The 20,573-nt window shown below is 38.1% G+C and overlaps 1 protein-coding gene across 3 annotated transcripts in view; it reads left to right on the top strand.

Moving 5' to 3' along the window:
• INPP4B (inositol polyphosphate-4-phosphatase type II B) overlaps positions 1 to 20,573 on the top strand; it is a 345,506-nt gene that overhangs the window by 263,963 nt on the left and 60,970 nt on the right. For all 3 annotated transcript variants that reach the window (XM_013303957.3, XM_055797014.1, XM_055797015.1), the window contains 3 exons: positions 1,288 to 1,465; positions 6,878 to 7,090; positions 13,150 to 13,291. In XM_013303957.3, the coding sequence (XP_013159411.3) occupies positions 1,288 to 1,465; positions 6,878 to 7,090; positions 13,150 to 13,291 (533 nt within the window). The remainder of the gene's footprint in view (positions 1 to 1,287; positions 1,466 to 6,877; positions 7,091 to 13,149; positions 13,292 to 20,573) is intronic.

The following is a 20,573-nucleotide window of genomic DNA, read 5'->3' as shown; positions in this document are numbered from 1 at the left end:
TTTGCCAAAAGTTAAGCCTTTTAAGTTTTATGGAGGTGACTTCATTTGGACTTCTGAATGTGTATTGCATATGTCCTTTATTGAATTAAATTTAATTTCTAAATTGTAGAAAACCATTGAGAAGAAACTGGAAGGGACACTAGAGGACACAAAGGGGAAATGGGGGAGTGAAGAGGTCTGGAAAAAGACAAAGCAATACGTGAAGTTCAAAGGATTGGATGAGTGTCAAAATTCAGGTCTTGATATATGAAATTAAGAAAAACTGAAGTCATTGGGGAAAGGGTGGAAGAGGCTGAAAGATGTATGACAAATAGACACAAGGAAAGAAAAGAGATACAGAACCAACTGGGGAGTAGTATCTACATTGCTTTGGCATTGGTAATATTCCAGAAGTTTCACAGTTGCATTTTTTTCCTGCATTATGGGTTGATCTGAAACTGCAAAAGATTTTTGTTAGTTTCTCTGAAAGACTGAAGCAGGGCTTTATAAAGAGAAGGATTATGGACAAGAGTTTTAGGTGGGGAAATGTATATTACAGCAAAGAACCAGTAGGTGTATGCATGCTGTCTAAAATGGAATTTTGGAATAAAGGTATAAAAGGATATCGCATAGTTAGTAAGTGTTGGGGGGAAAAAACAAGGGAAACAAAAGAAGTTGTGCAAAAGAATTCCTGTAGTTTCTGAACAGTTAAAAGGGAAGTAGGAAGTTTTCAGTGTGCACTTGTGTGGTTTTGTAGTAATTAACTCTCACACGCCATTTCTGTGTCTTTTCTTGCAAACTAAACACGGGGTTTTTTTATTGCAGATAACTGGTTATCTGGTTATTGAAACATAGTGTGGCCATTGATCAATTAAACATTAATGGCTCATTTTGAAAGACCTAGTGAGGTAATTAATAATGTGATGGGCAATTCACTGGAAAAACAAAGAGCCTTATGCTCTTTGTGATTATTACCTGACTTGGTGAAACCTGTTTCTCTAGAATTACATTTTTGAAAATAAATAAATAAAACCCCATTTTTCTTATGTTAATATTAATTGCTGATTACGTGATTAGGTTGAACAGTACTACTTGGAGTGTTTGATGGTGGGCAGTCTGTTACCCTTTACTGTTCAAGCAAGGATTTGGTTTTACCATTAAAGGAAAGAGGGTTTCAATGAAATCAGTGAAGTTCAGGTATCTGTCATTTTTTTGCAAAACTAGGACTAAGATTTTTAGCACATTAAGCATTGTTATTAATAGCAGAAATTATTTTGACATTATGTGACTCTCTCTCTGTTATTACAGTACTGGATACCAGTGTATTTACTATTCACCTGAAAACACAGCCAAGGCAAAAGAAGTTCTCAGCAACATCAATCATCTACAACCTCTCATATCAAGCCATGCAGACCTGCTGCTTAATTCTGCAAGCCAGCGTTCTCCAGACAGCTTGAAGAATTCTTTAAAGATGCTTTCAGAAAAAGTAAGATTCAAATCTTCGCTGCAATGGAAAATGGAATAACCAAGTCTCTAACTGCTGAGTTTTTTTCTGCATAAATTGACTTTCACAGCATCAGGAAATGTTAAATAAGCTCTGCTAAAATGAACTTCAAAACGTTGCTGTTAGAAAAAGAATGTTATTTAGCATTTCTGTAGGCTTTTTGCATAGAAAAATTAAGGAAATCTATAAAGATTGTCTTTATTTGAAAGTATAATTAATTTAATTTCATGTGTCATTGTTATCCTCTAGTGTTCACATACTGGGGTTTATAGAAAATAGATTATTGTAATTAATTTTGTGTTATGATAAAAGTTTATTTTGTTTCTCTTTCTGTGATACATCAAACTGCTACTTGTGGGATGTAGTTCAAGCCAGGTTTGTGCATAAGCTTTAGAACAATACAGCATTATCAAAAATGGTGATATAGTCTGGAAGGAGAAGCTAGGAAGTTGGCACCAGGAGGTCTCAAATTTTAATTCTTTTTCTCCTATTATATTCCTCTGTAGCTGTAGGCTCTTCCTCATCTTAGTTTCTTTAGCTCTAAATTAAGGAAGATAGTATTTTCCACTTGTCTCACAGAGAGATATGAGAGATTAGCTGAAGTCTAAAGTACTTCTAAGCATATGTTAGCCTATAAAAATATTAGGCACTATAGCTATGACCAGAGGGCTTGAAAAAAGTTTCCCATTGCTTCATGGGCCGTACCTTCTGTAATGTGATCTCAATATGACTTAATAACACTATCAATAACCATTTCAATATATCTTCAGCTATTGGGAAGTGGCAACCCCTGTGGTCTGTTGAGCACTATTATCCCAGCAGTACATTGTTCAATGGGAGAGTTTCAAACCTGAATATTGAGCTCAGCTGCATACTGTGAAGGCATTGCATTGGAGCCACGGGGGAGATAAACGTTGCTCTCAGTTACAGATGTTAAATCCAAAGTAACTCTGAGAACACTGAAGTCACTGTGAATTACAGGAATGATATAAGAAAGTAGAATCCAGCCTGGAAAAGAAAGGGAGGAATTTAGGAGGGGGTTGTGGCAATTATAGTGTACCTTCCCATGTAGTACTGGAGGCCGTTCTTTATTGTGCATAGAATAGGTGGAGCTGCTCTATTAGTGGTTAGTTCAAAGAAATATGCATGCACAAGTAAAACAAATCGAAGAAGTGTTTGTTCTGAAGATTCAAGACCTGGTTTGCTGGGGAATTCATATATTAGCTATAGCCGTTCGCTTTGCTCTTCCCATCTTTGCCTGTCTGAGCAGGAGGAGCGGATGATTTCAGAGCGGCTGCAAGGAGCTATGATGCTAACCTGCCATTTGAACCGTGGCCTATTGGAGAGCCTGACTACAGAAAAGGGCCAACAAAGACAATCAATTCAGTTTGGAAAAGTCACAGATCTTTTAAATTTATAGCTGGTGATTTAGTTGTAAATGTTCATATCAACTTTTCAGGGCCAGGATTAAATTGCTGGTTAGTACATGAGCACAGCTTCCCAGATGTGGAAGCAGGAGTCTCACCTGATGTAGTCCACCTGACAGCCCATGCTATCTATCCAGCCTCCACCTTTTGATTGGAAGAGATGAATGCAGTTGTCTGGACAGCTGCTGAATGAACAGTTGAATATCTGCTTCCCTGTCTATTCCCAAATGCACTCTGAGGAGAAGGCAGATAATTGAGAAAGAAGGTGGAACAGCTGCTCAAGAAACTAGTGTGGAGGGATATCTGCTTGTAAAGAAGGGAAGAGAGTTGGGGAGGAAAGGAAAGGCCGAGAAGCAACTTTAGAGAAGGGCACTATTAAGTTTCAAAAACCCAAATTGTGTGAACCCACATAGTTCTGCAATTAGATCCCTCATATATAAAACAAAGCATCATCTTGATATCCTAAGATAACCTATCTATATAGGTTATCTGTATAGGTATACTCTCTGGTTCAGTGTGGGAGAACCAAGACCAACAGAGTGTTCCTGGTTATATTTAAGATAGGTTGGCATGCTCTTCTGACTAGAATTACATGATGCCTACCTGTATGCTTGAGGCATATGAGGTGCTTCTGCTCTTGCACCTTTTGTATACTTTCTATTTAAAAAAAAAATGTTCTCATAGTTTTAACTTGATAGAAATTTAGAAATTAAACCAGTGTTTGAAGAAATCATAAAAATGATTTGCCTGGTGATTAAATCCCTCAAGTTTATTAAAAAGCATATCACTTTTTATTTAAAAATAAAGTTAAGCTTGATATATAGAATAATTCTTTCTAAAAACATTAGGTAGCAGCGAGTACATCTGAGATATATATATATATATAATAAATCTTTCTAAAAACATTAGGTAGCAGCGAGTACATCTGAGCTATCAATAATGTCAATTACAGTTAAGGATTTACTTTAGAAATGGAAGGACTGGCTCCATGTATTGAAAGTGGAAAATTAAATCAAGTAATTCCACTGCTGCTTCATAAATTGAGCTTATTCTCTCATATTAAGCATGGTTTTACTGCTCCATAGATGATTTGCAGTGTACTGTAGTGTTTTCCTGAGACTAACCTTTTATCAACACTTTCTGTTAATTGATTAAGGAAGCCTTTAGCTGTCGACAAGTATATCAGCATTTGCAGCTTGCAGAAGGCTTGATAAATTCATTTTCCAGCTATGCCTATCTTTGTTTGCAGAAATATTCTTTAGTCAAGTATCTAAAAGAATTTGCAAAGTTTTCATTTCTTTGTATAGACTCATTTCGTGATTTCAATATGATTTTATAAATAGTGATGTTCTGCAAATTTAGCTGTACTGAGCTGTAAGAAAATGCAGTTAAAATGTAGTTTGTTGTTAAACCAATGGAATCCCTGAATGGAATTTAATTAGAGAAGCACTTTAGTTTTTATATGAAAAAAAGGAGGTTCACTTCCATGCCAGTTTGCTTTTTAAAATTATTTTTCCCTATAAAATATTGATATTAGATTAAATTACTTAAACAGCTGGTTACCTAATATGCATTACAGCCATAGTGGGCATTCCTTACTTCAAGGTGTCCAATACTTAATTTTTTTCTGAAATTTAAAGCTTTTTTGAGTCTACCATGCCTGGTGCAGAGACCTGAAATGATCTCAAGCAGACTTTGAGGGGGGGAGGTACAGACCCTCAGCAAAACCGCGACGAACTGTAGAACCATCTTGAAGAGAAGCTCTGTTGTTACCATGCAAGAAAAGTCAACTCCACAAGTCTCACTTTGCCTCTGCTTTATAGAAGTTTGATAAGGTTTTATAGCAGTACTCCCCAAAGAGTACCTATTATCTAAGCACACAACATGTGAAGGCTAGAAATGTAGAAAAGTGAAATTGTCCTATGATGCGTTTCAGGGCAACCATGAGGCAGACCTGCAGGGCTATGTATAAGAAAACTGCAGCTGTTTAAGCACCCATTCCCTCAGGCACCAAGTTAGCAAGGAGGACACAGAATAGGTCTGGTGAAATTGCCGGGGAGATGAATAGTGTCACCAAGCCTAATCACTAAAGAATCCCAGCTGAACTCTGAAGGAAGTCCTGATGTTGGTTTAAAAAAACCATAACTTTGCTTAGATATCCCTGAGATTCTTACTTTTAAGACTTTGGAGTTTTATTTGCAGCAAATTTTCAGCCTTTCTATGTGCAACCATGTCCTAAACATCATGAAAACAGGAAGAAGGAGAAACTTCTTAGGCATGTGCCTAACCCAGCAGCTGGAGCTTTAAGACACCAGTTATTTAGAGCATTGTGGTCTAAATGTCAGTAAACTTCTGAGGGCATATTGAGGTAGGAAAGCCAGAAAAATAAATTGCATAGGAGTAGAGGTGCCCAAAAGGGGAGTAAGTACTAGCAAAAAGGGATGGGCTAAGAACAGAAGTAAGAAGTGCAGAAAAACTTTGAGAAAGATTTACAGGGAGATAGATGCTGACACTTGAAACTTGTTTGGTTTGGGGTTTTTTTTGCTACTTCTCCTCCAGGTTTTGCATAAGAAGCATGAAAGGGCTGAATGAAGCTTGGCTGGGCAACCTTTATTTCTATAATTTCCTAGCTTTGTGTGACTGCTTGTTCAGGCTGGTTGCTCTGACTCTTAGCTACATATGTTTCCGCATGCCCGTTTAATTAAGATTGTGTGCATAAAGGCAGTTCAGCATCTGAATCTGCACATGACAATCCACTATGTTTTGGGTAAATAGGAAGGCAGCTAAATCCCACTACTCTGCAATAAATAAATTCAGGTAATTGGGCTGTGAGAGAAATGTGAAACTGTTTCATCATCATCTGTGAACCAGGGCCTCTGACTGAGGAGAGGAGCTCTGGCAGCCTGGGTCAGGTGTGGTAGATGTGGTATAGTGTCAGGGTGCATGCTCCCCCTGCTTGGACAGATGAACCCTGTCAAATGTTCAAAAATGTGACTCGCCCCAGCTGTCTGTCACTGTGGCTTTGCTACTGATTGCCACCCTGAAGTGAAAGGAAACATCTTTGCGCTCACCCTCTCCTGTTCAGTAAGTCGTGCCAGCCAACTCCGAAGTAAGAGGCATGGTGGAGACAGGGCCACGTGTTGTGTGACTGCAGCAGATGGGCGTGCATGGCAGAATGGCGGCAACTGCAAGTGCTGTTGCATAGAGACAGTACAGAGATGCTAAAGACCATATGCAGAAAGCATTTTCCTTTTCCTGTTGGGGTGGAAGGGAGAAAAATCATGCAGGGGAGGTTGGAGGTTTTTAAAAATACAGTAAACTTCCTGCTGTCACAGTCAACCAGAAGGATTTAGAAAAATGATACAGTGATTGAATAACATCTTCAGAGAGCCCGGAAAAACTACTTCAAGGTTTCCTTTCTTTAAAAATGAGTAAAATAAATGTAGAAATTGGTTGTCATCACCTGCCTTGATTTCTGGGTTGATACCTACAGGTACGAACATTTATCTCTGGAAACGCTGCATTTGCCGCTACTGCAATCTCAGCAGTGTAGAATGGTCTGGTTTTAAGAAGATCCTTAAATTTGTTAATCACATTTTATCTGACACTTACTTGGAAATTATTGAGCAGTGGTTGGTTAGTCTTGGAACTTGTTCTTGTAGAGGCTCATCTCTGCAGGCAAAATTTGGAACTCAAATAGAATAGGATTGTGTGAAAAAATTGATGATATCTATGACAGATACTGTACTTTTGTGTTAATCCTTCAAACTCTGGCTTTGTAGAATGTGATGATGTCCCTGAAACTTTTGAATTGTTCCTCATTGTTTGTTGGTCTGCTTTGTTTTCTGCCTCTCAGGCCAGCCTGAAACAAATAACCGCTCTGCCTAAGGGTAGTTCGGTGTTATAGCTGTGTTGCAGTATTGCATTCTTTGATCTAACCTTTTCATTCATTGGGTTTTTTTTCTAGACAGAGTTATTTGTGCATGCATTTAAGGATCAGCTGGTCAGAAGTGCCCTTTTAGCACTATACACAGCCCGGCCTGGCTGTGTCCTCAAGAAACCAGCTGTGCCTAGAAACAGTGCTGAAGAGGAGGGTGATTCGCAGCATCAGGGTCATCCTTCTCAGATTAAAAGACAGGACTCTATACCCCATCATTCCGAGTATGATGAGGAGGAGTGGGTAAGTAGTCAGACACTCTTGGTTGGTATTCAATCCTTAACCTTACAAATCAGCATAAACAAATAAAAGCCTTAAATGTCCCTGTCATTTCTTATGGGGGGTGGGGCGGGGGTGGCAGGGAGTGGGGAGGGGGTGTGGCAAGAGGGGAGCAAAACCGTGAAATAATATTTTTCAGATGCATTATATGTTTTGAAATGAACTTGAAAGGATTTTTGTAAGTACGGTGTGCTTCTGAGTGGCTGCTTGGTTGTACATGTAGCAGTGAGGATGAGGAGTATTTCTTGCCCAGAGAGGAAAATAGCCTTTCTTTGCTCTTTAGTTCCTTTTGCAAGTTAGGCAGATTTAAGAATACTGGAACAACATGTGCTATTAGGAAGGAAAATTCTTTCCCCCCACCCCCCAAGGCTGAACATAAATGGTTTAAAATACACATGAATTAGCCCTTAGCAAAACAGAGCTCTTTTCCCTTAAGACTGTTCTTAGAGGATGTCTGAGACTGTGTAAAAGAATTAAACATGGCTTTTAGATTCGTAGCATATCTTTCAAAGATTTATATTATGTATATGGCTGAAATTTTGTAAATTATTTTGATGGATGTGTTTGATGGATCTGCTTCTTTTTTACATACACCCTGAACTTAAGCTATTTTTACTTGGTTCAGGCTCATACTTTCAGTTCATCACTGCATTCTCATAAATGTAAAGAATGCAAGCATATGAATCTCTTTTCTATATAATTAATTACTTGTGCACTACAGTACTTACACCTGAACTGTAATTTCTATCCATACCACAAATAATGGAAGATAAATATATTTCTTCTAGAGAAAAGAGAAATATTTCCAACCCCCCATGCATTAAGTAGTCATTAGATTTAAACAATAACTAACTCATTCTTTTATGTCATCTGGTTTTAGAGGCTTGAATTCACTTTTTCGTGTTTTCTCAACAACCTGAGGGGCTAGAATGGTTCATCTTTCCTTGAAATCAAAGCAAAAATGTTTGTTTCCAGCTGTTGAAACAGTCAGAAAAATAAATACCACCATAGATTTAATAAAAGGGAGAAATTTTGCATTGGAAAAATGGCATTTTTGTGCAAGTTGTATTTTAATTTAGTACTTTAATTGCGCTTTTCTGCAGAGAAACTAACTTCACTGTGTTTCATTATCAATTTTTTTAAAAAAAAATATTTCTGCCAGGTACTTGGTCCTCATCTATTAAAACATATAAGCATATTAGTTTAGAGTGTAAATATTTTTTTCTGCTGAATTAATAAGATTACCTGCTTGATCAAAGTTAAGTGTATCTATTTTCTGAGTTAAACTGAGTCAGAGTCACTGTCAAACTTGAGACAGTATAAATCTTAGAGAAAATTTGTTTTTTTCTCATATGAAAGATCACGCTTCCATTATTTTTCAGTTCTTTCTGTCAATGGTGGTAATGAATAATATGAGTTTTAATGATCAAATTGTCATTAGCATGATGAAAAGAGAAAGAATAAATGAGTTTAAAATTTGAAAAAATGCTTAATCTACTCTGAAAGTTAACTATAAAGGAAAAAAACTTCGAGATACATTGCTTTGTATGCACAGTACTATATCCTCCTCTGTTGTTTTCCACACACACTATTATCAAGCACTAGAGTTGCAGTTTGCAATTGGAATTTCAGTTTTAATTTTGCCTGAAATCTAATCAGTGACATCAAAAACTCTTTAAGCTGACCCTGTTCCATCCACTTCCAATGACTGCATTACCTTACAACCATCATGAAAACGAATACAAAGCAGCGTTCAAAAACTAGGTGAGATCCACTCACTTCTCTGGCATCCAAAGTTGTATCTAAGGAATAATTCCCATTTGCTTAACTGTGCAGGGTGCCCTTTCACTGAGTGACGAGTGTTTTCCAAAAAGCCGATTTCTTCATAGCAATACTTTGTTGTACCTCTCCTTGATACCAAGTACAAATACTCATCCCAGGGTAACTGACAGCAGTATGGTTTCAGCTGTTTACATCAGTACAAAGCATTGCTGTTGAAGGAAAAACAATTAACTTGAGAGTTTTAGATTGCCTCTGGGTAGATAGTCTCTTCCTTAGCCAGCTGATTCCACTATCCTAGAACCTCCCTGCAGGAGGGAACAAAGCATGTTGTCCTGTATAGCACAAGAAAAGGTAGGCACGTTGCCATGTGGAGCTATTTCTGCTCTCATTTCTGACTGGCTGCTCGCCATGGTTGGAGCTACAAAGAACAGGCAAAATGGCATTTCCAACAAGTAATGTACAAATACTGACGTGGTACTCAGACAGGCATCTTGAATACCGACCTGTGTGCAATACATTCTACTCCAAAGCACTGTCACATCAAAAAAGGATGTTAGTCATGCACATTAGTTAAGATATTTGCTTTATTTATAAGCATACCTCAAAAAGACCTTAAGGCAATATGGGGCTATCAACCCATATGAAGGAGGCAGGACACGGTATCTTCATAGCACTGGGGAATGCAGTTGCTCTCTCATACTTGGCACAACTAAAGCATGCAACTGCAGTGGTGTATGTAGAGGGAAAAGAGATGTCTAAGGAGCTCTGTAGTGAATTTAGAAAGCCTGAGAATCCTTTAAAAACAGAAAAACAGCCTCTGGGACTCCACTGACCCGCAGTGCTTAGGAGGAAGACATCCAGTCAGGTGCAATGACAGGAAAACAGTTTCTACTCCTGTTCGGTGAAATGAGGGAGTTGAATTGCCCTTTAACAATACTTACAGAGCAAATGGAAATTAATTACTTTTTTTTTTAATTGGGTGGATGAATTAGAATTATTTTGCAGGTTCATTTTTAAATGTCCTAAGAAAAGTGTCCATCCTTCTGTGATGGCAAGGCCTAGCTCTTCATGGAGATCACTATAAGTATGCATGCACGTGTGCCAGTGCTACAGCAGAGGTGGCAAGAGAAGAGCAACTATGGCCATTTCTAACTAGTAACACCTAGCCACATGTGCTGGACTTCTTAACATCCTAAATGGCTCCTGAAAGTTGGAAGAAGTAGATGATGTCAATATGTTGTTGCCTTGTCCCAAGAGGGTCAAGCCCTGTTACAGATTTCCACATTCCCTGTCATGTGTTTGACTTTTGAGCTTAAAGAAGCAGTAACGAGAGGGAGCCAGAGACCTTGTTTCTCTTGTTCTTTCACACCACAGTCGTAAACTTACCATCCAGTTAGCTCCAAAGCAACTGGTGGGAAAACTGGTGTCAGGGGAGAAGCATCCTGCTTGGGAATCTAAGGTCTTAGTACTTCAGCATACCAAGAAATAAGACATTTTCTTCTGATCCCTCAGCTCACACAGAGGCCTTATAGGACTGCTTACTTGAGAGGCTGTGGTTGATTTTGTCCTTTAACCTGGCACATGCAGCAAAATGAACATTTGTGAGGTAGTTCTTAAGCAAATTGAAAATAGACCACTTGGGAAGGTGAAAGGCGCGTGGAAAGTGTGCTAGGCTACAGGAAAACGTTATGGGAGTAGTAAGGATGGCAAAGAGTGTGAACTGGATGGATATTTTATCACAGAGAATAATATGGAGTCACTTGATTTTCGTTGATTGGAAACTGCTTTTTTACTCATGAATCATTCTTAACAAACTGCAGAATTTCAGCAGCTCTCTTGGAAAAATGTGGGCATCTTTGGTTCAGACAGAATAAAGTCACAATTAACGATAGACACGTCTACTTTTTCTGTCCTCCTATGATGGCTTCTAATCCCAGGAACCTTCTATGTGGAGAAAAAGAGCTGGCTCCCTCTCACTTGCCCATATGTAAAAAAGCCAGCTATATGATAATAAGAGTGAGCTTTCTGGCAACAGATGTTTATGAATTTGCTTCTAAACCCTCGGGGAATGTTTGTGTGAATATTGTATAGACATCATCTCAATGCTGGGTTAATAGTTGGTTTGAAGAGAGAAAAGTGTTCTTTCCAAAATGAAACAAAGACTCATATTTGTGTTGCTTGTGCAATAACTCCAGATGCTCATTAAGAGCTTAACACTCTTTGTGTTGGGATTAAACTCCCCCAGCAGAGGGAGGCAAGGGAAATTACGTTGCTGAAGCCACGCTAAGCAACTTGAGTTCATATACCTCAGCAACTTCAGTGACTAGAAAACCTGAAGTTCCCTGCTACTCTCTAGTAAAACTTGCAGCTACCTGGGGCCAGAATTTTTGCTGTTTGCAGTATTTCATTGCTCTTCATAGAATCCTTCCCAAAATAGTACTTGTGGGTGGTGGAAATCAATCATTTCACCCACATTCTAGATGTTTTTCAGGAATGCTTGAGGTACATACAGGATGAAACTTTTAAAGGCATCTATATCTCTCCTCTGTCTTTGGCTTTAAATTGTATTTATGCATGTGAATGATAGTCATGTGTCTAATGGTTTGTTTTGTGCATACCCGTGCAGATATTTCCACTTGTTACATTGTACATGCAGTACTTAAACAATCTGTGAATTAAATGCAGTTCTTCATGAGAGTGACCAGCTTCTTGCCTCTTTTAAATCAATACCTTTTTCATAGTGTGGGGAAGTCATGGGTTTATGAAGGGACAGGATCAAACCATAGTTTCTACATCCAGCTACAGCACTAGATGCTCACTTGTCCTTAAGGCAGCCCTACAAGAACTTTCCAGGAATCAAGTTTGGGGAGCTGGAGGAGAGGATCTGTGTTGCTGTACAGATTCTGCAAGTACACGCTTCTGTCTGCAGGCCTGTGTCATGTCCCTCAGGGCAGGATGCCTGCTTGTCTCAGGGTGTGCTCTCAAGTGGAGGGAACCGGGAAAGATCAGATCCCTTAGTCAGGATAATGGCCTAAGAAGTGTGGCATGTAATTAAAGATAAACCTTAGATTAAATGTTTGCCGTGAGAGTAGTTCTGACTTTGCCTTCACCCAACTCCCAGGTGTTACCATTTCTATGGAGCAGTGGTATTTCTCTGAGTTTTCAGTTTTCTTTAACCTTCTCTCTTGTTGTCTTTTGCAACTCCATTCTTAAACCTCAAGGCCTGATGTTTACATAATGCTTCTGGCTATTATGTCATAAAGTAGGAAGAAAAGCAGTGATATTATCTTCCCATGTTTAATGCTCAAGCGAACTGGTTGCTCTGCATCAGTTTCAGAATGACTCAACATTGAAACATACACATGGGGGGGCGGGTGTTGTGCCTTTGTTGTGTTTTGGGTTTAGTCTGATTGCTAGCCTTTTGCACAGCTTCATTTCTTGTACAGCTTGGGTTTTTTTGCTTTTTCTTACTCAGCCCCACAAAAGTAGGTGCAAGACCTTCAATTTCTGCAGCATCCAGCACCTGAAGGACTTTTTCTGTATCTGTGTTCCATAACAGCTCGCTCTTTCACTCCACATTATCTCTTTTGTCCTGGGCTTGTGCAGAATTTCTTCTGTCAATCTATTGTAATTCTCATATTTATTATAAACTCAGTTAAGTGTGATGGTTGTAGTTTGTGTGAAAGGTGAAGAACGAAACAAGAGATTACCTAGTAAACATGTCATGACAGCAAGTTTCTAATTCCAGTCTGATTTTTACATTTGCCTGATCAGAATAACTGATGTGATAAAATAGAGGGTATGTTAAATTATCAAAAATAGATTGTCAAGTACTATGGCAAAACTGGCAGTTGCACACAAGATTTGATTTGGCAAGGCTTTGAAGATCTACATTTTTGCTGTATTATTTCAAATAGACTAACTGCTCAGTTTCTTGTGATTGTATCTGAAACTTTGCATGCATTTTCATGTAGAATTTGAATCATATGTGTTGTCCAGTGTCTAAAAAACCCCAAACGGTTTCAGTTCACTCATTTACACTGCAAGAAAAAACTCTATGAAAAAGGCTTATGTTGGTAGCAGGTGAAGAATGAGAAAAATAGTAATATGCTGACGCTTAATATTTCTAGTAATTTGCATGCCTCTGTCTCCACTTTATGGTAAGGTGTTTAATAAGGAGTTAGTATTGTCTCTTTTTTTTCTTATTCAGTAATGTGCAGTGATAATGATGCTCTTTTCAGGACAGGGTTTGGGCCAATGTGGGAAAGAGTTTAAACTGCGTTATTGCCATGGTGGACAGACTCCTCGAAAAAGACATCAGCAACGTTAAAGAGGGTGAAAATGACCCTTCAGCAGCAGATTGCAAGGTGTTACATGCAGGTGGTAAGCAATCCTTTTTTTATTATTATTTTTAAATCATTGACTAGACTAAAAATTGAAAAGTTACACAAAAACAATACAGAGAAGCATCAATAGCATCTTTGATGAGGGTTCTGATAGCAAGGTTTTGCACAGCTGTAGCCTTGTATGATGGAAGGCTATTTATCAAATTACAGCTCCATTGTCTGCTCAAACTGCTTGCAGTGCTCAGTTTTTTGTGCTACAATGAAAACCTTTTGAAACCACAGTGTTTTTCTTTGAAAGCTGATGTAGTTTAATTTATTTTAGATTTTACTAGAATATATCATTTTAAGGGAAAAAAAATAATGGAGTGTATCTTACCCCATAGGAAACTTGTAAGAAAAGGTGAACATTCTGTTTCAGTGTCATTCTTCTGTAAACCCTTCCACTTTTCTGAAGTGGTACACTGATTTTTGTCTTCTGACTTGCTAAAATGCATTCTTCCCTGAATACAGTTGTCAGTCTGTGTTAATACTGACAGCTAAGCAGAGTGATTCCATGAGATGATGTGAGTAGGACTTTGTCCACAGCAGGTCCTTATCACCAAATCTTCTGATTTCCTATGGCTGCATTCCTTGTTGCTTTCTCTAAGCTTAGATTAGATCTGCTTCATAGGTCTGAGAAGACTTTCTGATGGGCAAGTGTGTTGCAATAAATGAAACAGCTCCCTAGTGATAATGGCAGCAGTCCAAATACAAGGAAATCAGAACCAGCCCTTGTGCCACTCTTCAGTTAAAACAACCAACCAAAAAACCCATAAAACCTACAAAAAATGCCACAACCACTTTATTTTATGGAGCTTTGTATAATTTTGGCTTTTTTTAAAAAAATTGTGTATTTTATCCTATATTTTCCTTTATATGTTCTTCCCCCACCCCCCTCAGATGTAATATCAAGGACTGTAAAGTTATTAAAACTAATTTCTAATTTCTTTCTTACGTAACAAGAATTAATACTATTTTTTAATCTGTATATCATCTGTGTAGTTGAAACTGTAGAAACTGATGAGCTTCGTGCAACAGATTTTGGTTGTAGTACTGATTTTTAATGCAGCTGCAAGGTCAATATTTTTACCAGCATGAGAGATTTTTGCTGCCATCCTGGAATTCTTGCTTTCAGTGCCAAACATGTTGGACTTGGTTTTGTATGAATAGTCCAGAGACCACAGTATTTCTCATCTGTTTGCTTCTCTGAATTTCTGTCTACCAGGCCAGTATTCCTGCAATGTTAGATAGATGATACCATCTTCGTTCTCTAGTGAAGGCTTGCAGGTGCTAAGTATCAACACAGTTAGCTTTCTACATTTTTCTGACCTTTTTCAGATAAGAAGGTACAAATACTCAACAGTGGGGTAGGTTTAGTTGTCAACTTGAAAGAACCTCTGGAAAGTGAACTGATTTGATTAAAAGAACAGAATTGAATATTTATTCTTGTGTCTAACTCCCTTCCCTTCTCCTGGTGCTAACAAGCTTTTCTGCTATTGTTAGCAGAAAGCGAGTATGTCTATTAGAAATGTTTTGCAGCTAAAGCAGTAGTACACTTTCACCCAGACTTCCCTGAAGTTACTGCAGTGCATTTGTGTGTGTGTATATATAGCTATGCATGTACTGGGGTTTATCTGTATTCCATAGTTATGGAAAAAACTTCAGATTTCCACCTCCCTCCCCAGTCTTAAAAAAACTCATGATTTAGGATAATTCTTTTTGGATGCTTTCTGACATGCTTAGCGACACGAATGTTTACAGATTTTTCCTTCACTCTCTTCAGCCCCCTGACCATGTCCTCTGTTGGTCTGTTTAAGCTGTGAAATATGTTTAACCAGTCCATTTGAGTCTTTCATTTTAGTTATAAAAAGGTGTGCTCTTAGCTTTGATTCAGGCTCACACCCTACACAGGCAAATGAAATATTGGTTAGAGCTTTGAGCTCACAAAGCCAAAAAACCTTAGAAGTTACTTCCTTTTGTGTGCTATAATAGTCATCAAATAGAATGAAAAGTACCTCTTGCTAAGCAATAATAGTAATTGTAATGGTTATAAAATTATAGATGTGATTTATTCAGCTGAGGAGTTGTCTTTTGGAGCTGACAGGCCAAGGACAAAAAAATACCGAGAAGTTATGGCACTGGAATAAATTCTTTTCTTTTTCCCCTCATTTCATGGCCTTCTCTATTTCCCTTGAACCAGTACAAGTGCCCTTCTGTGAGAGCAGAATCAGTGCTTCTGCTGAGTTGTGCTGGGTGTTTGGTAACACCCCATCACATGGACACTGCAGGAGATTTGTGGGGCAGATCACTTTGTTTTCATGTTCTGCTTTTTGACGAAGACGTCTTTCCTAATGATGTTTTCATGAGGGTGTTGTGCAGTGCCTTTGACAGCTTATAGGACTATCAAGGTCATGTAGAAATGGAGATGTTTTAAAATAAGTTTTATTTATAGGACTAGATTACAAGATGGAACTTTCTGAAGAACCATCCAGGTGTGTGCCAAAGTTGGTTGCCTAATGGTTTTCAAAACTATTGTCTTTGGGGCTGGAATTTTTCATGCTTGACTTCTCTATGAGAGTGTGGGTTTATATGTTTGTTTTTCTCTGCATCTCCCTCTCTGAAGTTTGGCATGAAGCCCCGAGGACTCATGGTGAAACATCTACATAGGGGCTGAGATTCTAAGTTTAGGGTTATAATTCTGCCTTAATTCTACTCCATTTTATATTTAAAGCTCGTCTGTGTGAGTTCATAACTCTTTCCTAAAGAAATTTCTAAAATTACAGAATTTTATGCTACATACATTTCACAAGCGTTATGTACGTGAAAATTTTGCCTTACCTTGCGATTATATATTATACCATAATTTGAGCATAATGTATTTCATTAACACTGCAAATGTATGGGCACAGATGGATTTCTGAGTCTGAAACTGCCTCAAGTGCTGGAGTTGACCCTAAGGAAAGTTGTGCTGCTGTTTGTAAGAAAAATGGGGAATACCCAGGGTTTTGACCTAAACATTGAAAAGTATGCTGTAAAGTATGGGATGAAACGTATGCTTATATTAGTAAACCTGACGGGTTTAATACTAATCTTTTTTTCTAGAATATAACAATGAAAAAGATGTCAATGCATGCATGCATGCTCATTTTAAATGACAGAAAATGTTATGACAATAATTTGATGCAATAGCATATCCCTGTAACTATAGATGTTGCCATAGCATATATTCAGACATTCCTAAGATAGGTTTATATTTGCAATCTGTGTTGATATCATGTGATCTTATTCTTCTTTTCCCAACATGGTTATATTTATTGTTACAGAATCTTTGTAATCAGAAATATCAGTAGCACTTTTTTCTTGTACTTACCTTTCAACATGAATTATACCCTCCGTAGCCTAACTTTTCAGGCAGTCTGACCTTTGAGTGTATTCTTAAGACTGAATTTGAGTTATCAGTTACCAAGGTAACATGCTATGGTTTCATCAGTTGCAGGATTATGACTTCTGTGCAGGATAAATCAGGAAGAGTAGATGGATTTGAAAAGGGTGTGTGTGTATTCTTGTAACTCTAGGCCAATTTGCCTTGAAGAACTACTTAACAACATTAAATTCTTATTTTACCTTTTCATTTTCCGTGGGAGTCAGAATGTGAAAGCCTGTCCTGCAGCATTGGAGGTGCCAGTGAAACACAGTAGTTTGCTCTTATGTTTACACAGCCCCTGACAGATCTCCATCTTTAGCTGTGCTGCTAAAAGAGGCAGTTGTTCCCATCTGCTCCTTGTACCACAACATCAGAACTATCACCCAGCCATTCCTCTGCTGGCTCTGTGTGAGTACTCCCTAATTTGCTACATGCAAAATCCACCACATTATCTCAAACAATTTAAGTTGGCAGTGTGGTTGTGCCTGGATTCTGCCTTAAGTAAATGATGGAATCATAAACTATGTTTATGGGCAGATGAATTGGCCAAAGGTAACCTTCAGCACAGGTAGCAAAGAACACCTGGTGCCATATTTTCTAGCTAGAATGAAGGAGAACGTCTGTTCATATCCACATTGCTATAGGCATATATGGGTTAATTTTTCTTGAGGAATCTGATACCTGACGGGGCATCATAAGTCTAGATTAAACTGCTCTGTTTTTCAGTGCCCTAGGGATTGGCACTACATCCTTTCAGTGCATCCCTCCCCATGCAATGCTGGTATAAATGAGAAATAAAACTGTATTCTGCTTTTGTTTGCATTATCAGAAGAAGAGCTTTTACTGTGAGTGATCATTTAGTCAGGAAGATCAAAAATTCTCCCTTGGTCTGTGTTTGCTTGAGTGGCAAGCATTATTCTTTTAAGGAAACAAAATGCTTCTAAAAAACTTTCTCTTCCCTTCCTTTTCCTGACATTTTTTCTCCCATTCTCTTAAGTGTGTCTTCACATCAACTCTATTTCTGCACTTTCCCCCCCCCCCTTTCACTTTTGTTCTATCCTTCTTTTTTTGATAGGGTTCTTAACTGGGCTATATGTAGCTCAGCATGTGAAACAACCCCTTCAGCAGTACTTTCTCCAAGTAGTTTAGTTATTGATGGAAGCTTAAAAATGTGTAAGGGAAGGGAAGACTATTTAACTGAATCAACAAACTTTTTTAAACAAGATATCAGATTATTTAGTTGCACAACACTTCTAGAGTGAGGTTTATGCAATACTGCTATGTTTGGAGTATATTAGATTTCTGCAGGCTTATGTCTGTTATTGCCCATCACCTTCTTTTTCAGTTTTTGCTGTGACTAAAGCTGCTGAGACACTTTATATATGTATGATTAGATGGTTTCCATTTTCACTATTAATCTATATGACAGTGTAGAAAATCTCAGATGATTACAATGGAATAATAAACCTTGATGAATTCAAAATTGTTCTCCTGGACACCCAAACTGCGCAAAGTAAACTGCTGTTACATGAACTGCAGAAATACCAGGGAGACTTACGCAGGTTTTTTGGTGTTCCTGTGAGAAATGCTGCAGAATTATGAGCATACAACCTCATTCTTTCTCAAAGAGCTTAGCCCTCATACCAGAGTTAAACTGAGCTCCTAGAGCTGAGTAGCAAGGGGAAGAAGTACAAGGCTGACCTTTTTACGGTGTACAGTTGAATACACGAACTCTATGAAGTCTGTTTTTAACTTTTCTTAAAAAACAAACAAACAAATTCAGAAGAATATTCCTATCCTAGGTAAATAAATTCAGACTCTGTGGGTTAATTATTTCATGCTGGTTTTGAGGGGTTTACTGCTCTTTTGTGTTGCTTGGTTTGTTTTGCTTGCCTTTTCTTTGTAAGAGAGAGTTTGTCTAATGTTAGATTTGTGATATCAAGACAACTCATTTACGTTGTTTGAGTTTTATTATTTTGATCGTATCATGAATTGCCTGTGTGTTCAGGTATAAGGGAATAAGTGGTTAGGTGCAGTGAAAAGTTAAGTCGTGGGTAGCTGCTGTTACATTTATCACTGACCGTCTGCAGGGCCTTCTGTTCCTTTAAGAGTATGACATTATGCTTTCTTCTGCTTTTAATTCCATGTTTACTTTTTAACTTAATACCATGTATTTATTGAGATGACTTGAACCTATCAATGCTTTCCACTGATTTTTAGATGATGCAGACAGCAGTGACAGAATTGACATTTTTCTCTGTTACCAGGGCAAAAGGAGATAGGAGTGCTATTCCAAAGCTTTAGAGCTTCTGTTTGATTACCAGCACATTCTAATAAGCACTTCAATGGGCCTGACTTTGAAAAGAGCAGGAGCTTGCTTTTGTGCCAAACTTTATCAAATTTAACATGCAGTTTGACATATTGAAACTTGAATATTAGCATGTAGAAATGACTAGTTAGGTGCGAAGCAGGTCGTTTGCCTGTGCAGGCATGTTGATGAAGAGAACATAGGACTGAAGAGCTTTTTCCAGCAGCCAAAGGGCAAATCCCATCATTAAATGAACTTCCACAACTCTGTCAACAATGGAAGTGAGGTTATTTACTCAGTGCTTTGCTGCACATACTCCTGTTTTAATCTTACACTAACTACATAGTGATGATACTACTACCTTTAATTTCATCCTTCCATTTTCCATGTTAATATGTTTGGCTTTTATGCCTTGTTTTAGTTTCCTTTCCAACAGCTGATTAGCACATTTTTTTAATTGAGTTTCCTTGCTTCATCTGTAGGCTTTCACTCTTGCTTGAATGCTAAATATTCCAAACAGGACAGGCTGCCTTTATAATTGTAGTGACCTGACAGACATGCTGTAGTCTCCTTGTTGCTTCTTTTCTTGCTCCTAATGTCTTTTTTGATATGTTTACTCATTCATTTAATTCTTCAGTATTTTCCAAAGTATTTCCACTGTGCTGAGGATGCAAATCTTGCAATTTTAACTTCAATTTGACACCTCAAGTGTCAACATGTGTCTAAGTCCTTGAATGTGTTAAACACACAAGCAATAATTTGTACTATTCCCTTCTCTACAAAGGGAGTTGTAGGGACTCTACAAAGATTCTACAAAGCTGTCGTCAGTCTCTGTGGGAGTAGAGATCCTGAGCTGTGGTTGGCCCCCCGCATCTTGTTTACAACTGATTCTGAGCTGGCTGCCAGGTTTCTCATGAAGGGGGACTTGTAGGGCATCTTGCACCTCTCTCCACTCTTTTAGACATGTAAGCATTGACTTGTAACCAAGCAGTATCCTCACATATCAACAATGTTGTGGCGAGTTTGATCAGGATAATGTCAACCTGAATTTAGACCAGTATTTTAAAGGTCCTTTTACAAATAATATCTCCTTATGAATTTTATTAATATTCCATATTTAGCCCTTGCATACAAGACAATTTTATTTTCCAAATTCTACTGAATTTACTTGCAAGCTTCAACATACAATGCTTTTTTTATGTTTCATAAGCTTCAGTTTCACAGTGCTTCTCAGTTTCAAGGAGCAACTTAAAAGCTGCAGTATTTGCTATAAGTAGGTGCTTCTGAGGGATATCTGGAGCTTTGTGCATTGTTGATGAATGGCTACGATTTATATTCTTGCTGGAGTATTTGCAACAGGATATCCTGCATAATAGGTAACGTGGCAATTTTAACAGACCAAAGATTGAGCATCTGTATCGATTTTTTTCTAGAGTTGTCTTTACTGAGACCTCAGTCTGTGATACACCTCTTATTTTGATCTTCACACACTAAACTTGCCTTATAATAAAAGGTTAAGCGTGAGACTATACCGGTCCATTCATAAAT

Source organism: Falco peregrinus, chromosome 2 (assembly GCF_023634155.1).
Source record: "Falco peregrinus isolate bFalPer1 chromosome 2, bFalPer1.pri, whole genome shotgun sequence".
NCBI lineage: Eukaryota > Metazoa > Chordata > Aves > Falconiformes > Falconidae > Falco > Falco peregrinus.
Note: the sequence above shows the minus strand (reverse complement) of the source record. Positions and strands in the feature narration are given on the sequence as shown.